The following is an 18787-nucleotide window of genomic DNA, read 5'->3' on the forward strand; positions in this document are numbered from 1 at the left end:
TGTCCAGTAATCCTTAAATCCAAGGATGCCGTTTTGTTAATGTTCGGACAATTTCAAATTCTTTTCTAGAAAGTCTGGACCAAAGTCTACCCTTTTTGTACATATTAAACCTCATATGAACATAAAATGTGAAATGCATAGTTCTCGTCTCCCGGTGCTTGAGACAAAACCATCAAAATCTTTTTTCTGTTTGCAAAATGATAATGTGGCTAGCCAACTATTTAAATTGTTATGTTTAATATTACCTTGACCCTTTTGTTGTGATCCTTGAATGGATCAAGTGGGTTATGCATTGAATAGTTTTGATGATAAGCAAGAGAGTACGCGTTTTCGAAGAGTGCATGTATTCATCAAGAGTGTATGCGTGATATGACATTCCACATTTTGCCAATAAATGTAGAACACGAATTATATATTTTTTGCATATAAAGAAGACACAGTTGTCCCGGGCCTTTTTGGCCATAAGCGCCTCCAATAATCATTCAATTATCCCTAAGTCCCGCTGGTAGATCAGCCTTTCAAGAATACCTGGTCCATTGTGTAAGAGGAAAATATTAAAACGCATGGTCATTTGTAGCTTTTTATATATCATTCAGATTAAGGCTTATGAATCCAAACTTGTTTTCGTGCCTTTCTATAGGAACAGATTAGGCGGTACTTGGTTATCCCTGATTACGGGCGACAGGCAGTGACGGGTGTGGGTATCCACCCTACATTTATTCAGCCTGCAAATTAATCACTGCATTGCAAAAATGCAGGCTACAGAATTTATATTCCTTTTGCTGATGCCCATAGTTATCTGTAGTGAATTCAAAGGCGGAACTATTTCTTGGAGGCCTACATCCTCACCGCAACAGGTTGGATGTTTTTCATATCTATATTTATTTTACAAGTAAAACAAAGCTACATGACAGTTTGGACTTTTTGCAAAAATGATATGAATGTTTGAGCAGTAGAATATTAAGAAAAATGAAATGCATTCTTTGCTTTTAAAATGGAAATAATGTTGCAACTGTTGCAGAAAAAAACGTAACCCGCGAAAATGGGTTATATACATGCAAATGTTGCAATCTAGAACAAATTCTCTAACCACTGCACCACGGGTGAGACTTCCATTATCAGTAAAGTAAAACAGATGTTCACTGCCTAATATTTCTTTTTAATTTCGAGCTCACTGGAATATATCGAGTCGACATGAAAGTAATAATAATTTTTGTCAATTCATAAAACGATTTCGATATACAAATAAAAAGTCTAATTGATGGCCAAAGGAATACTTTTCTTCTCTTGTATAAGTTTTCAAATAAATTTTTTGCTTCACGAGAATTTAAGAAAATGTTTGAGAACACAACGAAATATCATTTTAAATTGTAATTGTATATCTTAAATGTAATTTAACTATATATGTTGTTACATTGGGGTGTGTGAAATTGAAAAAAAATAATAGCGATAAGGAACAAAATTCAATCTCAAAATTCTATTCCAACTATATATTGAAATCAAGAGCAGAGAAAAAGGGATATCTAAAGCTCAGGTGGGATGAGGTGCCATGGTGGAGTTATTAAGCATTAAATGTCATTGTATCGACCATAGAACTCGCAATGGAATATCTTCAAAGGTAACGGTTCGTTCATATTCTTGTTTCATAAACTTAATAAACTTGGTGTAATCATTACAGATAGAAATTTCCTATCGTATGGTTTGGAGTCGTTCGAATATTGGAGCCAGTTGTGACGACAGCAAAATATCTTCCCAAGGACTGATAACAGTTGATGGTAACCTCTATTGCAGGATGGGCTGCGACAAGCAGATCAGCTCAATGCATGGGAAATGTATTGCTTACAGTTCCAGGGAAGACTGGTCCTTAGGAGAAGGGTCCTTCATGTTTACCCTTCCTACTCCGGAGATCAACTATGTATTTAGGTATAGACTGAGCATAAGATTATTTCTATGATGTGTTACACCTTAAAGGAATGGAATAAGCCAGATTAAATACAGACTTAGATGATATATCTAATAAATAAAAAATACACTTAATATATTTTATTTTATTACTGAATCAAGGATTGATTTATTCAAACAATTTGTACCATGATAATTTCGTGCACAAATGTCATCCTTATATTATGAATTCACGACAACAAACTTTATCTATAAATATTTAAATTATAATACAAAAACTAAAAGTTGCCTCTTCTTTTCCAGGATGGAGCAGTGTTGTTGGCAGACTTTGGCTACTGGTGTTCCATCAAAGGATATAAGAATGACAATGACAGTTAACACAGCACCGAGGACCGACACAGGGGTCCTCAACTCCTCCCCTGTTGTTACCATGGCGCCAATAATTCGGCTCCTCAATAATTGTCCACATACATTCAGAATTCCAGGTATTGTGCTAATACCTTAAAATATCTTGCTGGAATATAAATCTAATTCACATCGAAGATCCGCTTTGATTTAAGAAATTAAAATAGGAATTTATATTTTTAAAACTTCTCCAACTTTGCGGTGAATTATCCCATTCTCGTCAATTGAATATTGAAAACATACTGAACATTACATTGGTTACCATACACCATATTTCGAAGGCAACAAATTCTCTAATCAAGCTTTCAATAAGTTTAAAACTGGCTCCTACGTTTTATCCTTGTGTAGTCGTTTCTAGTTCTGATGCATTGCATGGTATAAAAGTGTACGTTTTGTTGCAGTACTCGATCCTGATGGGGATATTGTCCGCTGTCGTTTTCCCAACAAAAGCAACACAGATGAATGTGGGTATCTTTGTAATGGACTTTTGGAAACTGCAATAGATAACTTAAAGGTTGGTAAAGATTTTTTTTTCAAAAAAACATTGAACATTTCGTATTAAAGGGTTTGCCATAAAAATACTATTTAAGAAAAAATCATCCTCTGTTTACAAGCATTTAGTTTCAATTTGTTGGCAGAATTTCTTATGAAATTTTATCCTAATTTTATCCTCAATATTTAAAAATATTCCAGTAGACCAACTTGTTAATGCTGACTTTACTTTGTTGAAAAAAAGAAAATGGTTATAGATGTGGTCTTCTCTGTGACAAGATAAAGAAGAAATACTCCTAGTTCGCGCTAATGGCATGGTCCTTCTTAATAAAGTGATATGCCCTTTAATTTCGCATAATTTCGACTATGATAATTAAGTTGTATACATGTTTCAATAAATTTCAAGAAAAGAGTCTCAAAAGAAAATATCCATTCATTTAAACACAAGCTGGGAAATGTTCGTACGTGGATTAGAAGGTGTACACAAAGATTTCACATGTGATTGTCTTCGGTTTTCATGAAGTGTGTGATGAGAGGTTATTTAGATTCCTTTCTCATTGATCAAAATGATTTTTGAATCATTATCTTTTCTCTGATATCAGAAAAAAATATACATCAAAATATACAGTCATGTATTTCGTGATATCAAAAATAAGTTTGATATATTGAATTATTGATATTAAAACAATTCTGATATCAAAATTTCGATTTTTGAAATCAGGAATTTTTGATAGAGGAAAAAAAAAGAAATATTTCTTTATTTTTTATATATCAAAAATTAATTACCTGAAATCAAAATTTCGAATTTCTGGTTTCAAAATTTCGATAGCAGAAAATATTTTTGATATAAGAAAGTTATTATAACGGCGCCTCATGGTAATACTTATCTGAAGTATCATTTCAACAACAATTCTGTAATTGGGAAAGCTGGTATCTATGCATGCAATTTTTCAAGTTAAACAATCCTTGATTTTTTTCTTTTTACAACCTAATCAGTCATTGTTCTTTGAAATTATTTCTGTAGGACACATGCATGTTTTCTTATAACCCGACCAAAACCGGAACTTTTGGTGTCCACGTACAAATCGAAGACTTTTCGACCAGGCCTGCGGCAGCTGTCCTCAGCTCGGTTCCACTTCAGTTTTTGATAGAAGTGTTTGACGACGACCTACTGACGTGTACTGACGCTCCTGTCTTTGTTGCTCCTACTCCTATGGATGGCAGTTGTTACGTAGTTTCTAATACGTTCACAAAGGTGCTTGTGGCCAGGACTGCAAGTGCCTCTCAGACGTAAGATTATTAGACATTTTTTAAAGAGAGGTATCTCGTTATGAATGCAGAGGGGTTTTTAAAAACAATGTATTTGTATTAAAAGACATTCACAGATCTAGATTTACCTTATAGACCTAAAAAGTAGGAAACAATAAAATGGGTTTGTAATGTATATGAAATATTGAGTCAAATGCTGACTGACGTTTTTCTTACTATAGTTGTTAGTCCATTATTTATACACTGAATTGACGAAAGATTTTTCTGTTATTTCCCGACCATGACGAAGAGCACACGGCGGGTGTGACCGGTCAGCAGGGGATTTTCACTCTTCCATTGCACCTGATCCCACCTCTGATGGTTTTGAGGTCCATGTTTGCTCTGCTCCTATTTTGTATTGTTTTATGAACTTTTGATCTTGAATACTGTATGTTATCTCCATATGTTTCATACAAAACCAGAAAGGAAATTTAAGACAAAAAGCGAAAGGGCTGGTGGAATAAGATGAAATTACCACCAAAATACTTGTACACCAATCCATGTTGCATCCATACATTTGTTTGGAGCATCTGTCCTAAGGAGGAATTTATAATAAGGTTTCTTTCGTCTTGCTTTTATGTTATAACTTTTTTTTAAAGTCGCCCGTGTGGCGCAGTGGTAAGAACGTCTGCTCTAGAGTCGCAAAGTAAGGAGTTGATCCTTACGTCGAGGGTTTGAATCCCACTGTGGGACGTAGAGACTCTTCGAATGAGACCGTATAAGCCGAGGTCACGTGTCGCAGTACATGTAGGTGCTAGCATGCCCAAAAAGATCCTTTAAACAACTTACAAACAAACATTTAAAATTGGGGATCAGAATTTCCTGCTTTCCTGCTATCATTATTTTTTTCTTTTATATTAACAGTTAGTCTTTTACTTTTATTATCATATGGTTTGAATATTGTTTATTTAAAGGATAACAAAAATATCCACAATTGGACCGGTAGGGACTACGAAGACCAGTCTGTCCCGCTATGGTAGTTCTGGTAGAGAATGGTCAATAACAGTCACTTGGACACCAACACAGAGCCAACATGGCCTTCATCAGCTTTGTTTCAGTGCAGAAGTTAATAATAAGTAAGCATTGTTTGTTTGTTTTTTGATAGAGGATATATTCAAAGTACTTATGGACCAACTTATTAGCCAACGAAACAATTGGATGTGTATTCTTTTGAATGAATATCTCTAAACCGTACAGTGTTTTATCTTTAGTGTATATCATAGTTCAACATGTCAAATGGCACCTGAATCAACCTCTGATTTTTCACAGTCCGTATTTGTTATACTAAAATAATTTGTTGCAGAAGAGATTTTTTTTTTAAAATTGACTACTGTTCGATATCTTCACAACTCTTATGTTAAATCATTTCACTTTAAAATGTTTTAAATTGTTATTAACTTCGTTTAATTTCAGATTAACTTCAAGCATGAACTGTGTTGAACTTCTGAAAGGAAGTACGTGGAAAGGATGAAATTTCAAAAAAAAATAAATAAATAAATAAATAATGACAAAAGATTGAATATTCATTTATACATAATAGTATATACGTAACTCTCATTTCTTTTTTTCACCGTCTGCCTGAGTAGAAATTTTACGATTCATACTTTTATATTATTTTTAAAAATATTTATACATATAATTAAGAAGAATTATAATATTCCTGAATATTATTTTACATTTTCTATATATTATTTCTTTCATATTCACAACTGATTATTTATAATTAATTTCTAGCCCCACCCGCAGTAGAGCTCGTTAAAGGATGCTTAACGCCTTTTGGTAAAACTTGGGATAAAATCACTACTACGTTAAAGATGTGCTTTAACAGAAAGGTAAGCTATTGTTTTGAACATAGTTTATTGATATTAATCAAAAGGATTGGAAACAAATTCTAAATAACTTAGTTAATTCCTCTCCTTGCATGTAAGCTACGAGTATGTAACTGGGATCAAGGTACATATTACTTGCAAAAGCAAAGTTTATAGGTTTATGTTACAAATATTTCCTTTTGTAGTTTGTTCGACCAAAAACAGACAAGTTTCTTACAATACATCATACCAATGGAACCGTGGTACACAGACTGAATCTGGCGGATCCAGCAGTGGCCTCCTTCCCGGACTCAGGCGGGAGGGAAGTCACCATCACATTAAAGGGAGCACCTGGTAACTCTGATTTTTAAGTTGTTTAAAACAGTTCTTCTGTTTAAGGACAAACAAACGTATGTCAAAAATTTTGAATATAACAACTTGGGTCATGTTTTAATGAATAAAATGAATAAGTATTTTTTAATTTTTTTTTCAAAGTTCCACAAAAATGATATTTAAAGTAAAAAAATACTTGAATAGAATAATGAATGTGGTTTCAGAAAGGTAGAATTTTTAACACCACAGGCTTACAATTTCTTTAAACACTGTACAACTGTATTCTAGAAATTTATCATTTGCAATGAAATAAGGTTAAAAAAAATACCAATCCAGCAATCCATTTTTTGTTGAATCATTATTCCTTAAGTTAAAAGATTTCTTTGCAGAGTCCAGTAATTTACCTGCTGGAGAATACTATGTTCTCGTGGAGTCAGGTAAGACGCCATTTGTTTATATACATATACCATTATTCAATTCTTGCCATTCGTTCTTTTCATTCCAAGAATTAAAAAAAAAATTGCAAAACATCAATATTGCCCTATTGGAAAGAACTGTATTGTTTTCTAAATCAAACAGGTTGATTAAAGTAATCAATTCATTTGATTTCCGAAATTTTGTGCGAAAGCTTAATCACTACTAACCTGCAGTTTGTCATTATCAGGAGCAGTTGCGGCGGACTCTTTGAGCTGTACCACAGACTGGTCTGGAATCGCACAGCCTTTCTTCTGGAATTTTACTGTCGGTAAGAACCTTCAAACACTTTGTTAAACTTAAACAGAACCATTAAAATCTAAGGTAAATTTATATTTTTTAAATACACTGCAAATTAGTAGATTGTTATCAAACATAACTGTCTTTTACCTGATATTTTGTCTTTTTTCGGTTTGGTGGGTTCAGTTCACTGGGAGACAGCAGCTGGGTCTGTTCCTTTTGACCCTGGTTTTAACCCTGAATTTGACCCTGGTTTCTTTGATGTGGAACCGCCAACTCTCACTTTTACCTCTAATCCTTCGGAGACCAAAGGCAACGCCTCTATCACGTGGAGTGTCAGCGAACCTCTTGCAGTTTCCTCCTGTGCCATTACATATCCAAACAAAACCGAGTCAGATGAACTATGCTTTGGTCAGTGGGAGTTACAGGACTTACCCCCTGGTCCGTATCAGATCAGCATCACCTTAGTGGATCAGGCTGGTCTTCAAGGAGGACCCTTTCTTCACATTTGGACTAACAGTATATAATTATTCTTACATATGTTGCGATTGAATCACTATTATTAATGCAAATGTATCTATGTTGTCGATAAAAAGGCAATTTCTTAGGTACTGCAGAAAAAATCGCTAAATTGTAACGTGTTTGCCTGACACGTATATGTCCTCTGGGTCTAGGACTCCCCTCAGATAACTTGCTGAGGTATTTATTATTTTGATAGGAACTTATTTACATTTACATGTACATTGTATACAAATATCGGGTTCTTCTCTAGCATACAAATAGATAAAGTGATTTAATCAACTGTCTCGTCCTCAAGGGGACTTAATACTAAAGAGACTTCCCGAAACGCCTTCAGAAACAACCAAAGCGCTGGCACGTCACATAAGCTTCTACCAGAAGCGACCGGTTACTTCTACTGATAATTCATACAAGGACTGCATGCAACGCTCAGGTAGACTGTTGCACAGGTAACATACTGTTCTGCAAATCGCTGAACAATGTTGAACTACGAACAGATTTACCAAATTACCAAAATCTCGCTTGCCGTCTTCTTTTTCTGCCTAAAACACTGGCACTCTTTTAGTGACTGACTCAAATGAGTAAAGAAAACTTACATATACTCTGAGTTTGTCATATACGACATATTATAGACAAATTCTCATTTACAATGATTCAAATACCGCCAATTTCTTCTTCAAAGTTAGCTGCATACTCATGTATAACATCAATAACAAAACAATTTACAATTCTTTAGTCTACAAATCGTCTAACTAATTTTAAAACTCCGCTTTCTTACAATAATTTTGATTTTAACCCCATTCTCCTACTTAATAAAATAAATAACCCCCATTAACTCTTTTCTCGTCACCCAGTATTGCATTTCAGACTTCGTAAATGTTTTGCTAACGTAGGCAATCGCTCTTTTTTACCATCATGCACTTGCGACGATACTGCTTTCATGGCAAAATTACTTGCGTCCGTGTTCATTATGAATGTCTTACTTAAGTCGGGTTGTGCAAGAATGGGGGCACTTGTCAATGGAGTCTCTAACTTATCGAAAGAACTTTGGCATTCCGCACTCCAAACAAAGAATTTGCTTTATTCTTGACTATTTGTGAAGGGGTTTTGCTATACTCGCAAAGTCCTTCACAAACTTCCTGTAGTAGCTACATATATCAAGGAAAAGTGTACATATACAAAATTTGTGTCTCACATTGGCTGGCAGGATTTGTCTGTATCCCTAGATCTGCTTCAGGAATCTTCCTTGAAGGGTAGAAATACCTGTGTTCTCAGATATGGAATGTGTGCTCATGTACGACATTGGCAAAACCAGGAACACTTCTTGCTCTTCAATTTTTACCCTGCGCGTGTCTTACTAATGATATCTTCCAAACCAAAGTTTCATACAGGAAGATGTAGGAGAATATTTTCTAGAGTGACTGAGTCAGTGATCGATTCATTGAATGATTGATTTTGTTTTACGTCCCTCTCGAGAACTTTTCACTCATATGGAGACGCCATCACTTACCAGCGGAGAGCTACAAATTCAGTTACAAATATGCACGACACTCAGAGCCATTGAGCAGTGAGGAGTCTTTTTATTGCCAGCACCTACTGTGACACGGGACATCGGTTTATACGGTCTCATTTCCTAGGACCGGTCTCCTTAACCTAGCTGCGTGCACACTAAATCAACCAAAAATATTCCAAGTTTTGAAGATCCAAGCATGTGTCACACGGGTTACTAGTAATTTCTAGAGTCGGAGATGTGCAGCTAGGTTTACTCCCATACTTAAGTAAAATAAACTTTTCAAACAATTCTTGATATAAGTAAGATCACGTGTGACATACCTTATTAAATAAGTTAAGTATGTCATGAAATTTTAACGTGAATGAAAATAAAATTATGTGCCCTTATGAGGAGTATCAGGTTAAGTTTACTCAGGTTAGGTTTTGGACTCATTGGCCATTTCTTACAATTATATAGCTAATGCATTTATTTCAGTTGACGTTACACCTCCAACACTTACTTTTAGGCGGAAACCAAGAAGGTCTCTCAGCAAAGCTAACATCACATGGGTCACTAGCGAGGTCGCTACTGGGGTTTGTGAGATTTCAGGTCCCTCCTTCTACCGCTCAGTGGTCTGTGATCAAGCTTGGAGCGAGGACTATCTACCACAAGGAAACTTTGTCCTGAAAGTCCTAATCTATGACGAGTCTTTAAACATGGCAGGCCCTTTCCAACATACGTGGTATAACAGTAAGTTATTGGTAATGTACTTAGTTTAGAAATGAAGAATCAAGGTCCAAACACGTTAATTTCTTTCAATAATTGTCATATTTAGCCACTAAGTCAAGAAAATGCATTTTTCTTTAAAAAATTATTTCAGACATACCTCGAATCTCCCTTTCGTGGAATACTTGTGAACTCTCAAACTTGGGTGAAAATTCTTTTAATCCTATTTATACCTGAAATATATTTCTTTAATTTGGAATATCGTTCGGCTTAAAAGTGCTTAATATTCCACTTCTAGATGAAAAGAAAACAAAAGAAGAACGATGTTCTTTTATTAGGAAATATACAAGTACTTCTGTTATCATTGTCAATTATAATGATTATGCAGTAATTGTTTTATAAAATAATGATTTTTTTTGTTATTATAGGGGACGTTAAACCCCCAGAATTGAAGTTTACAAATACACCAAACTGTCATAAATCAACGGATAATGCAACGATTACGTGGACATTCAACGAATTTGCTATCGCAACGTGCATTATCGAAACATCATTTGAACGTCAGATACTTCCTAGCTGTAACGGTAGTTGGACCGGGACTTTTTTGCCAGAGGGAAATGTAACGTTAGAGATTTCAGCAAGGGATAATGCAAGAAATTCCGCCCCAAATTACAAATACACGTGGTACAACAGTAGGTTATTTTATTTTTTTTCTGCTATCGTTGACTTGAGATTCATTTGCATGGAACTGCATTGGAATATTTGTCATAGCTGAATTCTTTGACTGCGTAGATTGGAGTTAAGTTTGCTTTGATATCTTTAATTAAAATGCATCTTTAGAATAATAAAATAAAATACATGTATTTAAGAATATCACTCTTAACACAAAGGTTTGTATATTATTAATGGATGTTTGGGAAATCACAGCTGACAGGTTTTTTTTTTTATCCATTTCAATAGAGGACGCCACTCCCCCTGCTCTTACCTTTACACAAAGCAGTCTCCTTACAATAAATGACGCAAAAATCACTTGGTATGTCAATGAGCCAGTATCTGCAACGTGTACATTAACCACGCCCGACAACGAAAAGAAGGAGTTCTTGTGTAATTCTGGTACCTGGTCTGGTAGCAGTTTGCAGGGAGGAACTCACAAACTCAGCATTCGTGTAGTGGATCTAGGGAACAACACAGCTGGACCTTTTATACATAGCTGGCAAAATGGTATGTCTTTATGTAGGCAATAATTAAGTAAGGTGACATATTATTACAATATCTCTCTTTTCAAAGTCTGAAATTTATCACTCTTAAATAATTATTGAAACAAAGCAGTTTGAAATATTCTTTAACAGTTTTCTCGGTTATTCAAATCTTTGTAAAAACAAGTTAACCAAGAACACAAAAAGTGAAATGAAAAAAAAAGTAAAATGCCATACAATTTTGGAAATTTAAAAAAATAAAAATTGGATAATTCCTTTAGGTTTAACTAAAAATTTTTTCTAAAGTAGAAGTTTTGATAAACTTTTTATTCAGACTAATAATTATGTTTAGTTGATACTATCCGACCAAGGCTGGCATTTTCTAAAGAACCTTCTAGAACCTACAGTAATGCCACAATAACCTGGACTGTCACAGAACCTGTAAAGGCCAGCTGCGTCGTGAGTGGTCCCTCCAACTTCTACCGAAAACTGTCATGTGATGGAGAATGGAGGGGCGTGTTACTTCCGCCAGGATCGTTTAAACTCGTGATCACGGTCACAGACTCTTCAGGAAACTTTGGAGGGCCATATGTACACACATGGATTAATGGTATACTTAGTATTATAAAGCATATTTTCAATGCCCCTGCTTTTCAATGAGTGAAAGTATCGTTGTTTTAGCTGGGACATTGGATATGCAATGCGTAATTAGCTATTCCTATTCAATAAAAATTATACCTGGAACTTACTACTACAAATGTACTTGTATATAGTATACATAAGCCGACAAAGTTCATGCAAGTGTAGTTACAACATTATCATACAATACTATATGTATAATGTAATTTTCATTATTTTACATGAAAAAATTCATTATCGAATTGTGGAAAATGCGAAACTTAATTAAGTATTATTCACAATTGAACTCTGAAGACGAAAGTATATCAAATTAGAATATCATTTTTCAGAGGATGTGTCACCTCCCTCTCTCCAATGGATTGGTATACCGCCATTAACAACTGCCGGAAGTATGATGCTGTCCTGGACAACAAACGAGGAAGTGACGTCAGTTTGTTCGGTTCGGTCTCCGGTACAGTCGAAAGAGGTGTCTTGTAATAACAAATGGGTCGGAACAGAACTTCGGAATGGAGAGTATTCTCTAACGGTCAATATGGTGGACGGATCCGGAAATAAAGCACAAGCTGTACATCGGTGGATTAACAGTACATACATTTTATCTTGCACCTTTGCATTTTATACACAATACAGATCAAGTATAATGAAGATCAGTTTTGAAATGAATCACTAAAACAATTTGGCTGTTTTTGTCATTTATCAAGTTTTTTTCCTATTGTTAAGCACAATAATTTAAATAAACAGTAATTAAATTTGCTGTGTATTTTCAGTTGTTAAGGAGTTAGTGTATGAAATCATGTTAACCTTGTCCAATGTTAACGTGGATGATGTTGCCAACAAGGCATCACCAGAGTATACTAAATTACTGGCGGAGAGTCAATTGGCGGTAAATAGTGTATTGAACAAACATCGTACTCTCGCGAAGAAAATTTTATTTTAGTTTTGAATGCAAATTGAAATGACGAAGTATATTAAAATTCAATGTAGTTTGCTGTAAATGTTGTTTCTTTATGCTTACACAGAACAGATTGTTTAAATTCATCAGAATTTATTTATTAATCATTCAACTTTAATGTAAATATAATAGAAACTTTGTTTTAATAATTTCAGTTAGAAAACTTCTACAGATCAAAAGTCAACAATTTCAAAGCCATTCATATTAGAGACATTATCGTAATGTAAGTAAAATGCAATTGGATATGGTAATACTCAATTTATGTTGATGGCAACATATTTCTATCTCCATAATTAAATGATTTCTCGTAGAATTCGTTGTTTGAATCCAATTGTATCAAATTTAGAGCAAAAGCATCTAGAAGAAAACGCAGCACCCACTCTTTGACCGACATCTCTGTAGAACACGACGTGGTGATAGATGGGGACAATAAAACTGCGGGTACAGCTGCACTCTCCAAGACACTGTCCACCCTGTCCAGAGGGGGAGCCTCTATAACTATCGGAGGGTCAACCACGTCATTTTCTAACATTATCCTAATGACCAACGACAGAACGGGGAATGGTGCGTTCTTCTTCTTCAACTTAAATTATTCAACCTAATCATGCTCCTGGGGTTAAAAAGCTATTTTCTAGCAATATTCTACTTGATTTTTCTAGAGATAGTTAATACTCAGTGTGTTCTTAAGTTCTTTTTTGAATTATAAATTATAATTAAGATAATTTTAAATGACAAAATTCACTGATATATATTTTTAAATGGATATTAGATGATTTACACACAAATGTTTAAATATGATAGTGTACAAAAACTCACTATCTGGACTTTTTGTCAGAAAGAAGCAGTGGGCATTGGCTAATTTGGCTTTATAAACACATTTAATGAATTTTTGTTTTAGTGACTTTTACGCAACAAACTAGTGCCTGCGAAATAGTCCAGTTATATGTTACGTGTTCTGTAAGGGAGTACTGCGATGAAGATCTTGGAATGTGTGTGTAAGTATATGTTATACATTATAACTGAAATAATATTACTTTATAAATTTGAAATAAAAAAATAAATCGAGAGAATAAAAAATTTCATGATGAACGTTTGTAATGACTTCTCTCTTGTCTTCCAGAACCAACGTCGCTAGACAAGGTAAGTACGATGGCGGGTTTTGAAAGATAGTTTGATCCATGATCAGGTATTAAATATTAGTAAAGTCAAGATTATTGCGCATTTTTAAATATTGGTAGTTGGTACCAAAGGAAAATTCTTGTCACAAGGAATACAAAAAAATATAAACTCATTAGCACATGAGCCGTTTGAAAGATATTTACAAATTTAATTTAACCTGGAATGTTAAGGTTGGGAGGTCTGAAAATGTTGGTACAGAAAGAAGGTCTTGTTACAAGAAATATAAAGTATGAGGGAATAATGAACAAGATAACCGTGTTATTTCTTTTCTATATGGTTAAATGAAATGGTAATCTTTGGGAAAATGTGTATCCGGTCCCATCTCTCACTAAAAGAGGCTTTGGAACGCATAAAAACTTCTGAGCTTCAACCAACCTAAAGATTGTAATCTGTTTTGGATGAAAATCAGATAATCATTGACCATGATCTTGTTTTGGATTATTCTTTTCTTTTTTTTAAATCGTGTACATTTTCTGTGTTTGCGTAACCTCCTTTCGAGATTTTTTTTCATTTAACCCACATTCACACAGAGCTGCGACTTTACGACGATCATCCGGATCAAGCTTCGATCTGAAATAGTTTTGGATCGGGACTGATCGGCATCCAAAAACGAACAATTCGGCAAATTATGGTTTTCATTACGACCGTACTACGATGCCCCTACCTCGAACGCGCTGCTAACACGCTTCTACTACGATGTTACGCGACCGTTACAGACCAGTGGCCGCGTTTACTCTGTTTACATTACGCTGCCGCCACGACATTCATACGATGGCCGACATGAGCCTTCAAAATATAAATTACTGCGTTTTGCCATGAACAAAGCTGCACATATACAAAATGATACTGTTAATACTATTTAAGTCAAATAATTCTGCGTATATAATAGAGCTATTCTTTCATGTATTTTAACGGCTCATATCGACCATCGTATATTCAAGATCATACTACAACCCTACGCAGACCTAGATGACTGAACCACGATATCGCTGCGGTGGTGCAAATCATATTACGATTGTAATACGCTTCTAGTACGATTTTGGCGATTATGTATACGTACCTTTGGTTTGAAACATATTTTAGTAGCGTAGTTGATAAGTTGCCGTCTGTGCTACACTTTTACTGCGCTTTTCCTACGATCACGAAGATCAAGAAGATCTCTCCACGATGTTTTAGCGCTGCTTGTACGATTACGGCGCTTCTACTACGCTCTTTTTACGACTTTAACCCGATTTTTTGCTTGCCACGATCCTGCTAAGCTTGTTTTGAGCATCTTCAAAATAATTTTGGCGGAAAGCGTAAAGCTCCCTGATCCTGAAGACCCTACCGCGATCATACTGCGCTTATGAAGACTCCACTACGTTTCTCCAGCGATTTGTCACGATCAGCCACGTTTTCGGTCACGCTTTGATCGTAGTAGAAGCGGCGTTTATATGTGAACGGGGGCTTAATGCCGATTATTCCAATCAAGCCACGATCTGAAAAAAGTTTTGGATCGGGGCAGATTGGAGCCGATTGGCGTCTTTATCGAGTTGTATAACAAATAATGGTCTTCATTACGACCATACTACGATGCTCCTAAGTCAAACGTGCTGCAAACACGCTTCTACTACAATGTTATGTAGACCATTGCCACCAGTGGCCGCGTTTACTGCGTTTAGGCTACGCTGCCGCTACGACATTCAAGATCATACTACGACGCTTAGCAGACCTAGATGAATGTGCGATATTGCTACGGTGGTGCCGATCATATTACGATTGTAATACGCTTCTAGTAAGATTTTGGCGATGATGTATATACATCTTGGGTTTGAAACATATTTTGCACTTCTGTCCAAACTCCATGGTCTTTACAACGGGGTTTACGGGGCATTTTCAATTGTAACTACCAGTATAACAGGATGTGAAAAGTTGGAAATCTCAACTGCAAAATGGTCGTCAAGTATAGTGTCAACCTTTACGAGTATTTGACAAATGATGATTGGTTAGATATCAGCACTATAAAAACAAACTGCTGCCTGAGATCGTAGTAGGACCGTAGTAGGAACGTTGTAGGAGCGTACTTGATAAGTTCCCGACTGTACTACTTGAACATGCTAAAAACAAGCTTAGCAGGATCGTGGCTGGCAAAAATCGGAGTAAAGTCGTAAAAAACGCGTAGTAGAAACGCCGTAAGCGGACAAGCAGTGTGGAAGCATCTTTGTGATCGCAGGAAAAGCGCAGTAAAAGCGTAGTACAGTCGGCAACTTATCAAGTACGCTCATACAAACCTCCCACTACGTTCTTACTGCGTTACTAAATACTCGTATGTTTCAAACCCAAGGTATAAATACATTATCGCCAAAATTGTACTAGAAGCATAATACAATTCTAACAAGATCAGCACCAGCGTAGCAATATCGTACAGTCATCTAGGTCTGCTAAGCGTCGTAGTATGATCCTGAATGTCTTTGAGGCAGCGTAGAGTAAACGCAGTAAACGCGACCGCTGTTCCACAACGGTCTGTGTAACATTGTAGTAGAAGCATGTTAGCAGCGCAGGACGTAGGAGCATCGTAGTACGGTCGTAATGAAGTCCGTAATTTGCGAAATTGCTCGATTTAAACGCCGATCGGCCTCGATCCAAAACTTTGTTCAAATAGTTGCTTGATCGGGATGATCGTCGTAAAGTCGCAGCTCTGTGTCAACGGGGGTAACGATCCCGCTACGCTTATTTTGAGCATGTTCAAAATAAGCTACGCTTCTTTTAAGCATGTTAAAAATAAGCGTGGTGAGAGAGTAGAGCTCTTCGATCATGAAGACTCTCCTGCGATCATAAGTTATATTTACAGTACTTTCTTTCGTTTGTAAGGAATTTATTGTACAGAGAGGCGTGGCAGTCGATGTCGCGCAGCGACGAGACATTGCCACGCCTCTCTGTATAATAAATTCCTTACAAACGAAAGAAAGTGTCTGTAAATGTCTTGTGTCATGGTCATTTGCATAGCCACTCCCTCGACTTCAAACTGCACGCGACATTACGTCACAGGCCTACGTCCATCGTAGACGGTTCAAACTAATGAGAAAGTACGAAGGAGATGGTTGCATTGGAAAGTAAAGCGATGTTAAAAGAGTGTGCAATTGTATTTGATGGATTAATTTAAGCAGTTTGAATATTTAAAAAAACCCATAAGGTACTGGAAACCTGGATCCGTCCGCAAAATGATCCGCTTCATTACTGTTACTACGGATATGGTTGCATGTCCGGAGGAAATCCGAATAGAGTACCGTAGCCACAGGTGTCAAAATTATGGAAGGTATTGTGAAAAAGTCCGAATGCATACTTGTATATTATACGAACATGTATCAGTGTGCATGTAACTCAAGGAACCCAGGAAACAGGTATTTTTAAGAAAATCATCGAACTGCGCGTGTTTTCAATATTGTCAGATTTAAATTATCTTGTTTTCATTTGAATATACGTGTTTTTAGTGAAGTTCTGTGTATTGTTTTTATTTTTTGTTTAAAGCAGTTAACTAATGAGTTTACGTACGTATTTCTCTTGAAAATGGTTTTCACGTAATTCAGGGATGGAGTCGATTAAAATAAAAAGAAATTAATAAAATTAAAATTACTTTGACTTTCTCTCCAATTAAATTACAGCTAGGCTTTATAAATCATGTAATTAATTGCTTTATAATTACTTTACAAAAACTGTAATTAATTAATTACAGTCAAGTACAATTACTTTTTTGTTCAATTACCCCATCCCTGTGACGTATGCATTTATAGAGTGAAGGGGGGGAGGTAGATTCTGTGAGATTTCTCATTTTTCCTCTAGATATTGTGTATAAGCTTACAGAAATTGAAAAAAAAAATTTAAAAACCATCGAATTCCGTCGGAAGTTATTGTACGGTAAATTGGAAGTTATTGTACGGCGAAGCTCCGCCCCCTAGAAGTTATATAGTACGTTGGAATTCAGCCAAAGGTTTTCTATCTGATTTAAAGTATGGCCAACATAAAAAAAAAAAGTACCGCACCATGACACAATGCGCTTATGAAGACTCCTATTTATACGTTTCTCCTATGATTTGTTACGTTTTCGGCCACGCTTTGATCGTAGTAGAAGCGGCATCTATGTGTGAACGGGGGCTAACATTGTATATTGAGACCACCACTTGCTGGTGGAGGCAAATAAAGACATGTTCTCAAAACTTTGAGCAGTGAAGGAACTTTTTTCGTTCCAGCAGATACCTGACACATTTTATACGGTCTCGTCAAACTCCTTTCTCCGCGATTCTAGAGCAACCTCTGTGCTGCGTAGACGATCATATACAATGTAGAATTATTAAGTCTTGCCAGTTGTTATAACATGGCTACATCTGTCAAATAATTTATAATATTCTTATTATTGTGTTATCCTGGCTTGCATATTATATGCGTAATATTGAATCTAATTACTTTATATCTTTGAATTTTCCAGATAATAACGGCATGATATTAAGCATCGGACTCGGCGTGTCGGCGGCTGTCGTTTTTATTCTGGTAACAGTCATCATCAGCCTCTTTTATCTACGCAAGAAACAAGAAAAGGAAAGGGCCAGAAAGAAAATGGCAAATGAAAAGAAAATTAAGTTAGTCTATCTTACATTTAAAAAAATTTATTTTTTTCTATCTTTTAAAAACAGTTATTTATTTCAGCAAGTTTTATTGAGACAGTTATTTTTTTCTTATATTTTTTCCAGGTTTGATCAATCAATAGCAGCATTTGCATACACTCCTCAAATAATCCACAAACCTTTCAAGTACTGGAAATGAAACGTTCACATGGTATCCGTTCTAACAGTTAACATCCCTTGTGGTCTTGTTTTCCTTTACCTCATCGTATGCGAATTAATAATATACATGTACGAGGGGTGTTAGAAAAGTTCGCGGACAAGTTCTATTTCCATGAAACCAGTCAAACTTTCCGGATAAAACCTTAACCTATTTTCCAATAAATATACAAAAATTTGGTGCTCTCCAGTGATCATTGAAAAATATACAGCTTCTTTATTTTGATAAAACTTGCTTCACGGAGCATGCTACATTTTGGCACGTTTACATCTCATAGACTCTTTATTAAAAATAAAAATTGCACAAT

At 35.6% G+C, this 18787-nt stretch overlaps 1 protein-coding gene across 1 annotated transcript; it reads left to right on the forward strand.

The window, feature by feature from the left end:
- The first annotated feature begins 752 nt into the window (after positions 1-752).
- Positions 753-18542, forward strand: LOC134283737 (uncharacterized). Its single transcript, XM_062766220.1, has 24 exons — positions 753-857; positions 1679-1923; positions 2206-2387; positions 2709-2821; positions 3824-4089; positions 5022-5183; positions 5521-5561; positions 5842-5939; positions 6122-6269; positions 6638-6685; positions 6913-6993; positions 7149-7481; positions 9469-9723; positions 10128-10391; positions 10660-10920; positions 11248-11505; positions 11864-12118; positions 12302-12417; positions 12642-12709; positions 12833-13050; positions 13385-13481; positions 13607-13626; positions 18128-18278; positions 18390-18542. The coding sequence occupies exons 1-24, from the start codon at positions 753-755 to the stop codon at positions 18460-18462; spliced, it is 3858 nt and encodes a 1285-aa protein (XP_062622204.1). The 3' UTR covers positions 18463-18542.
- Positions 18543-18787: the final 245 nt, after the last annotated feature.

This window comes from Saccostrea cucullata, unplaced genomic scaffold (assembly GCF_032062105.1).
Source record: "Saccostrea cucullata isolate Sc308-1 unplaced genomic scaffold, CSIRO_AGI_Scuc_v1 ctg146, whole genome shotgun sequence".
In the NCBI taxonomy this organism is placed as follows: Eukaryota; Metazoa; Mollusca; class Bivalvia; order Ostreida; family Ostreidae; genus Saccostrea; species Saccostrea cuccullata.

Coding starts and splice junctions, on each gene's coding strand:
- LOC134283737 (XM_062766220.1), top strand. CDS start 753: ATGCAGGCTACAGAATTTATATTCCTTTTGCTGATGCCCATAGTTATC. Junction 5,562..5,841: donor TGTTGAACTTCTGAAAGGAA/GTACGTGGAAAG, acceptor ATTAATTTCTAG/CCCCACCCGCAGTAGAGCTC. Junction 12,119..12,301: donor TGTACATCGGTGGATTAACA/GTACATACATTT, acceptor GTGTATTTTCAG/TTGTTAAGGAGTTAGTGTAT.